We start from the raw sequence: 8,101 nt of genomic DNA on the forward strand, positions 1-8,101 counted from the left end.
GATAATTGTGCAATTACTTATTTAATCACAACTGTGAAGAGCATTCTGAAGGACAAGATAACGTGTAACAGGAGTCCCATTCTAATCCTGTGGGTCAGGAAATGTGACTTTAAAGAAATAGTATTTCAACTGAGAGTTGAGCACTTAGAGCAGCCAGTTAGGCCAGAGGTTTGGCCTTGAGGAAGAGAAGGGCATTCCAAGCTGAGGAAGGAGCATGAACAAAGGCTCTGGAATTATTTTGCACTAGATAAAATTCAACAAAGAAGAATTAACATAAAAATGGTGCAAATGAACTTATTTATGAAACAGAAAGAGAGTTACAGATGTAGAAAGCAAATTTATGGTTACCAGGAGGGAAAGCAGGAAGGGAAAAATTGGGAGATTGGGATTCACATATACACACTGCCATATATAAAATAGGCAACCCTGTTGGCTCAGAAGGTAAAGAATCTGCCTGCAATGCAGGAGACCCAGGTTTGATCCCTGGGTTGGGAAGATCTCCTGGAAGAGAGCATGGCAACCCACTCCAGTATTCTTGCCTGAAGAACTCCATGGACAGAGGAAGACTGGCCTGTTATAGTCCCTGAGGTTGCAAAGACATGACTGAGCAACCAGCTTTTCACATATAAAATAGATAGCTAATAAGGACCTACTGTATAGCACTGGAAACTCTATTCAATATCTGTAATGGCCTAGATGGGGAAAGAATCTAAAAAAAAAGTAGATATATTGATTCACTTTGCTGTACAGCAGAAACTAACACAACATTGTAAATCAACTATTCTCCAATAAAAATTAAGAAATAAAGCAACATGGTGGAATTAAAACAATAATAAAAATAAGAACAGATGATTGTCTACAAGAAATCCACAAACAAAGAATTAATATCTTACTTTAAGAAGGAAGGAGTGGTAGGTGACAGATGTTTTATATAATCACCTGTTTCCCCCAAGGGTAGACAGTGTTGGTACCTTATCATTTTACAAGCATCATGCAACATCAGTAGGGGATATTGAAAGGAATTCTGATTGGGGAAAGGGAAAATTTCATGGAGGCAATTATTCTAGGGTTTTACAGGATGAATTGAGCTATTATAGAAGTGAATAAACTAAAATAAGAAGCTATAGATGAAATAAATTGCTCTGAAATGTAAAATTTTGATATTAGCAAAATGGCAGAATTTGTGTTTGTTTTTTCTTAGGTCTATTTCTGTGGGTTCCTGAAAGCATACTGTGGAATCTGCAGCCAGAGCGATGTACAATAAAGTTGCCCTGTTTACAGGTTTTTGATAAGCTGTTTTTATTCTTTAATAAATAAGAAATGATGCCATTGTCCTTTACAAAATAGTTGAGGTTTTACTTGAGCAAAATCTGTTTGGAAATGTTAAGCTGGTTACACAGAACTAATATGCCTCAAGGTGGTCATTCTCTCTGGATTAAAGCTGTGGAACAATTGTGGCTCCTGTTACAAGGAAAATGACAAAGGACCATTATGAAAAGGGACAAAAATCTCTGTTCCCAGAGGGGGACTGACAAGCTGAAAGTCCCCCTCTACATGCCAACACAAAAGCCTGATTGCCTCGGATTGTTTGCTTATGTAAATCAAAAGACTGCCATTAATTCTGCAAGTGGAACTGCTGAGCAACAAACAAGGTGGTGATTGGCTGGATTCTTGCTCATGGATTGGTGCAAATCTGACAAGTTCTATTACTTTCGTTCTACTCTCTATCTGGATACCTTTAGGAAAAGAAGCTTGTTATTATGCACTAAATTAAATAATTTGTGTTTTTGGAGTAGGAGTTGGATTTGAAAGCAAGAGAACTTATCAAGGATCCAGGATCTTCCCCAAAGCTCTCTCCAAGTGGGACTCAACTGTACATTATGACAGACGCACCAGTGACATTCAGTCAGGGGGAGTGTAATGGGGATACACCCCCTGAAAATGGTCAACGAAAGATTACTAAAATCACAGAAGGAGCCAGTGACGTGGATGGCACCCCACCATACTGCAGGGTAGAACCTAGACTTGATGTACCCACAGAAAGAAATCAGGAGAAAAGTGAAAAATTGCAAGAGGACATATTGCTCAGCTCGTCCATGGATGAGAAGATTCTAAAAGGTAAAGCATTTTCCTTCTCTCTAATTCGCTTTGATTTGATTTGTGAACTCACTCAGGAGGCTTTGGATAAACTATGAAGGAGTAAATGGCACATCCTTCCACTCTTGTCCTTGCCCAAATGTGGCCCCTTAGCCTGTTGGGGCTTCAGAGCATAAGGACTAAACCTCTGCCTTGGGTCAAATCTGAGCTCATTTATTTGAGAGTTCTGTCATCCTGGACAACTTTCCTGGCCTCCTGAAGCCTTAGTTGTCTCATTAGAAGAAGGCAGATAATAGTACTGATATTTGTAGAGTTATTGTGAAAATTATTGTTTGTTAAATGTTAGCTTCTGTTATTTATCATTATATGGGCAGCTCCATTATTATTTGGTTAAAGGGAATTCGTAAATTCAATTTTTCTTTCTAAATCTACCTGAAAGTATCAGAATTCGTGGCATTATACTTTATACAGACATTAAAGAAAAGATTAGCATTATGTTTACAAGTAAAGAACTCAGTGAAGAAATGAGTTCGAAGAGTGAGATAGTTATTTTAGTGACCACACAAAAACTACCTCATTAGAGTCTAAATTGGTAATTTATTTGTCTTAAACTACTTAAATGTTAAAATATTTATCTTATGGGGTTTTTCCCTCCAGAAAAACCAGAAGAGAAGCTCTATGTTGTTCATAAGGCTCTCACAGATCTTTCTCTCCAAGAAACAAGTGTTGATGAAATGGCATTGAGAGAAGGTAAGAAGAACTTCCATTTTGTACACAGAAATTGTTTGACTGGATATGGAGGGCAGTTTTTGCATGGGATGCTGTGTGAGTGTGGTTTTAAAAAAGGAATCCAGAAGTCATTTTGAAGTCATGCTGTTTTAGGCAGATAAGGCAGTCTGGACTTATCTGTGGGTTCTACCTTAGAAAGCATTATAGACTCTTCAAGACTGAAACTGCATGGATCTGTATAATTGCTTGTATATATACACTTTGACAAAGTGTATATATACACTTTGACTTGATGATATGACATCTGTGTCTTAATAAGTTAGTCAACAGTATCAACCTTTCCTTTTGATTTAGTGTCTTCAAGTCTGTGTCAGGCACCTTGCAAATTGTAGATGTTTCAAAAATTGATTTATCCTAAAAGTTTACCATTGGCATACAGTTTAAAATAATCTTATAAATTTATTTGATCTATAGGAAAATTCTAGGCCTCTGATGTAAGTACAAAATTGTTACCTAATTCTTGTCAAAGAAATCTTCCGAGTGATGAAGTTAATTCTAATTGTGTCCTTTCAGAAAATGCCTGAGTAAAAAGAACATGGATTTTTAAATGATTATTTTACAAATAAGCTCAAGAGTCTAAGAGACACAAAGTGTTTCAGACTTCTAAGGAAACACATTCAAATAATTTCCAAATAAAGTGCAAGATAAAAATCTATTAATTAATTATTCATATCATCTCTTGCAGGCATAAACATCTTATCTCAAAATTGAAACCAGCTTGGTAGACCTAAGTGACTTAGTTTATTTAGGACCTTAGCAAGCAAAACACTGAAGAATTATTGATTGAAATATTAGAACATCATATAAAATAGTAGATGCCAAGGTTGTTGGCAGTTTCCTGAGTTTGTCCACCTTGTCTGGACACCTCTCAGACTGTCTGCTGACTGCATACAGTGGTCCACTGTATAGTCCCTCAAGGAATAATGTCATAAGCAGCAGTCATTGTCAAGTTCTTACACTATCACAGTTAATTTATTAAGACCTAAACTCTATGAGATGAACTAAATAATCTCTTGCCCTAACCCTTCTGCTGCCAATGAGCAAGCAAACTCTCAAAGACAGAGATCTCAACTTTTATCTAGAGTCCCTTTCAAATTTTTGACCAGAAGGTCAGCTGGAGACAATAGTTCTCTAAGATCTTTCATTTTCTTTAAATAAAGAATAAAAGCAGTCTTGATTTTTAAAAGTGGATAGTCTCAGGGTGAATTTTTCCCTGCATGAATCCTTTTGTGTTTGGTGGAACATATGTTTCTGCTGTAGGGTTAGAAGGACACATTTTGGTATCTTTTATTTTCACAGTGGCAAACAGCTAAAAAGTCTCTGGAGCGAATACTCTTGGGTTGAAAAATAGGAAAATGTTAAAAATACTGAGAAAAATACTATACTTTAAAGACAGAAGTAATTTCATGCATGACAACTCTATGCCCGAGTCATGAATAAGAGACAAAAGATCAGTTTCTTCGGTTCTTGCGAAAAAAAGAAAACCAAACAAGATTATCGTAAACATTTTAATGTGTATTTATAATGTAAAGAATACTGACTGGATGCCAGGGGCCTGCCTGATAGGAGCTGTGCACAAGTAATGAGGAGTGATGATCCATCTTCACTTCTCTCTGTTTGTGTAACTTTACAATTATAGTTGGGAAAATAAAATGAAAAATCTTTGATGGAAATGGACTTGTTAACATCTTTCAGTGAAAATAGGAAGCTGTGGAGGAGAAAGGCAAAGAGAAACAGTGCCTCTCATTTTATTTAAAGACTCTAGTATTTCATCTGGGAAATCCCATGGACAGAGGAGCCTGGCAGGCTACAGTCCATGGGGTTGTAAAGGAATCGGACATGACTTAGCAGATAAACAACAATGGTGTTGAAAGAGAATAGTGAACACAGACCTGAGTCAGGCATGCTACAGGCTGAAGCTTCTCATTAAAGCCCTTTAGGGGTGAAAGCTCTGAAAACAATCTCTACTCTCTCCTTATTAATTGGTTTTTGCATGCTCAATAAATGTTATTGAGGATATGCTGATAGGATCTGTTTGAAAAGTGAAATTTGCAGTGAATTAAATGAGCCTTTTTAAAGTCACTACATGGTACCAAACCACTTGAGTTAATTAGTTGTCCACTAAGGACGTGTCTAAAATAGTAGGCTAATCTAGCATTAGCTAGATATGACCTCAATGTGATTTTTAAATCTTGACTTGCTAGCAATCAGTGGCAGATCCTAGACTGTACTGTGTGTCCTTTAGTGGACTTGGTGCCTTGATTAGCTCAGCACCTGTCTCTTGGCCATCTGTGGTTGCCTGTTCCTTCTCTACACCTGCTATTTTAGGACAACTCTGAGAAGCATGGTGGCAAATACTGAATTTGCTACTCTGAGTGAGACCAGTCATTGGCAGTCATTATTTCATTATTTTTACTGTTGGAAGGAAGTCTTTTTTCACTGGGAGATGTTTTTCTAATTTTCTTTGAGGAATATCCATGTGTGTTTAGGAAATAGGTCCCTGTGTGTGTGTGTGTGTGTTTTACCATATTCATATACCCAGTCATGATAAGCTAGACAGGATTTTTAAACGTGTGTCTCATGGAATACCAGTCTCACTAGATACAGTTGTTCAGTTTCTAGCTGTTGTTCAGTTGCTAAGTTGTGTCTGACACACCAGGCTCCTCTGTCCTCCATTATCTCCCCAAGTTTGCTCGAATTCATGTCCATTGAGCCAATAATGCTATCTAACCATCTCATCCTCTGCCACTCCATTCTTCTTTTGCCTTCAATCTTTCCCAGCACCAGGGTGTTTTCCAATGAGTTGGCTCTTAGGATTAGGTGGCCAAAGGACTGGAGCTTCAGCTTTAGCAACAGTCCTTCCAAAGAATATACAGGGTTGATTTCCTTTAGGACTGACTGGTTTGACTACCTTGCAACAGTCATCCATAACAAAAATTTCCATGGTAAAATGAGGTTGGGTTGCTAGATTCTAATATTCATTAGCATTTTAAAGGTTCAGATAAATTCTGAGGAAGCTTATTTGTGTTTAATGCAGTGTTTCCTGAGATAATTTGATGGGGTAGCCTGTTCCATTGTGTAAAACATATTAATAACCCACAGAAAAATATCTCATAAAATATATGCTGGAAAATGGAAAATAATCAGGAGAATATGTGGGTATTTTGAAATCTCTACACATATCAACTACCAATTGATTTTGCTACAGGGCATCAGTGGGAGAAGATTCCTTTGAGCAGCAGCAACCAAGAAATAAGCAGACAAAAGGAAAGGATTTCTGATCAACCTCTAGAGGAAAGAGAAGATGAGGAGCTGGAGAACACAGCTCTTCAGGCAACTGAAATTGAATGGTTAGGATTTCAGAAATCTAGCCAGGTTGACGTGTCACATTCTAAGCAGGATGAGGAGCAAGAGGTTTGGGATGAAGAAATTAATAACGATGATGATGATGATTGCAAAGATGATGAAGATGAAGTTCGCGTGATAGAATTTAAGAAAAAAAATGAAGAGGATACTCAATTAAAAGAGGAGGGTGATGCAAGTGAGGACTGCCCACTGAGCAGCCCCAGTTCCCAACCTGTCACACCTGATGAGCAGCCGACCTTTGGGAAGAAGGGTGATTTCTCCAGAAATGCTTATTCAAGATACAATACGATATCCTATCGGAAAATCAGGAAGGGGAACACCAAGCAAAGAATCGATGAATTCGAGTCTATGATAAACTAACTGGAACTGAGACGTTCTCATGCCCACTAAAGCAAAAGCTAATTCGGTTTTCCTGATGTGTCTCTTTGTTGCCTTATTTGAGTTGTTGCCTTTAAAGAAGTGGAAGCTGAATCTCTGTTTCACTGTAGAGTAATGTGGAAATAACCCTAGTAAAAATTCAGTCTGGTAATCTCAAATCAAAAAGCTTTAGGCTCGTTCTCGGACATTTGTTTTTTTAAAACTTCACTAATATAGCCTTATGTGCTAAGCACTAATCAGCCAGCACCACTGGGAAGTCCAACATTTAAAAGTTTGGCTTTAAAAGTAGCAATGCTGGGAAATGTAGTCATCAAAGAAAAGAGTACTATTTGAAATGAAATGTGGTTCTTTTTGTGTCTTTCTTCCTGTACCTTGAGGGGGATAGAAAGTCTGGTATCAAATCGCTCTTTATTTAAAATGTGATTTTATAGACTTTGGCAATAAACTTTCCAAAATACTTTGCCTTTCTTATTACCTTCAGATTTTAAGTTGTTTTGCTTGGCATCTATGGAGTGAAATTCTGTATAGGTCGCCTTCCTAGGTGTTACCATTCACTAAATTTTCTCACTAGAGGGGCTGAGCAATTGTCAGTCAGGAAAATTCTGTTTACTAAATGTGGGCTTTATGCTCTCAAGATGAATTAAACCCATTGTGAGATTGCTAGAAGGAGGGGTTGGAAGATTTGTGGGCAATTGACTAAAGAGTTATATCAGATAGTTTATTTCTGAAACTGAAAACAAAATCTTGTCTAGCACAGTTAAAGTCATTAAACATGAAAATGACAGCTTTAGCACAATTTTAAGAAAATACCCCTCTCTATTACTACACTTTCTCTTATTAACAGAATCTCAGAATAATTTTCTTTCCTTAGAAACCTGAGACAACTCTAGTCATAACTGTACTAGTTACTATGAAAATGGAAATAATTATCTTAGAATATTTTCAAAGTAGAGTGTGAGTGTGTATTTTTAGTGAGAAAGCTCTGATGGTTGTTGGGAATATATAATTTACTGGACCTCAGCCCAAATCAAGATGCTTAAAACTGTGCTTGTGAAGCTTCACTCAAACCAATGTGTCAAATAATGTACTGAATATTTATGAAAAGGGAGAATCTATATTTATATTCTTAGATCCATAATTTTTCATTTCATGCTTCTATATATATTACCCTCAACTTTCTGTCACCACAGATAAAGACATTTTTTTGGCCCTGGGAATAAAAAGACAATTCCTTATTGTCTGACTGTAATACAGTCTTCATTGTACTATTCAACCCTTTGTTTACTTATTTTCATTTTGTGAAAAGCCCTGGGTTAGCCCTTCTCAGATTTTTGCTTCTTTATGTGTAACAAATCCCACACATTCTAAAGGCACTTTCTTTAATTCTCTGTTGTCATATAATATGTTCCCATAGTATCATACACTATTATTAAGTGTTTATGAGACTCAATTTTGAATTTTTCCTTTTGCT

The 8,101-nt window shown here is 36.9% G+C and overlaps 1 protein-coding gene across 2 annotated transcripts; it reads left to right on the plus strand.

Moving 5' to 3' along the window:
- The first annotated feature begins 1,880 nt into the window (after positions 1-1,880).
- ERMN (ermin) lies at positions 1,881-6,612 on the plus strand. 2 transcript variants are annotated; one of them, XM_055574743.1, is made up of 3 exons: positions 1,881-2,118; positions 2,755-2,847; positions 6,095-6,612. In XM_055574743.1, the coding sequence occupies exons 1-3, from the start codon at positions 1,881-1,883 to the stop codon at positions 6,610-6,612; spliced, it is 849 nt and encodes a 282-aa protein (XP_055430718.1). The 2 variants fall into 2 exon arrangements, with proteins under 2 accessions (XP_055430718.1, XP_055430719.1); XM_055574744.1 differs by having other exon boundaries at positions 2,815-2,847.
- The last annotated feature ends 1,489 nt before the right edge of the window (positions 6,613-8,101 follow it).

The sequence above is a fragment of the Bubalus kerabau genome, chromosome 3 (genome assembly GCF_029407905.1).
Source record: "Bubalus kerabau isolate K-KA32 ecotype Philippines breed swamp buffalo chromosome 3, PCC_UOA_SB_1v2, whole genome shotgun sequence".
NCBI lineage: Eukaryota > Metazoa > Chordata > Mammalia > Artiodactyla > Bovidae > Bubalus > Bubalus kerabau.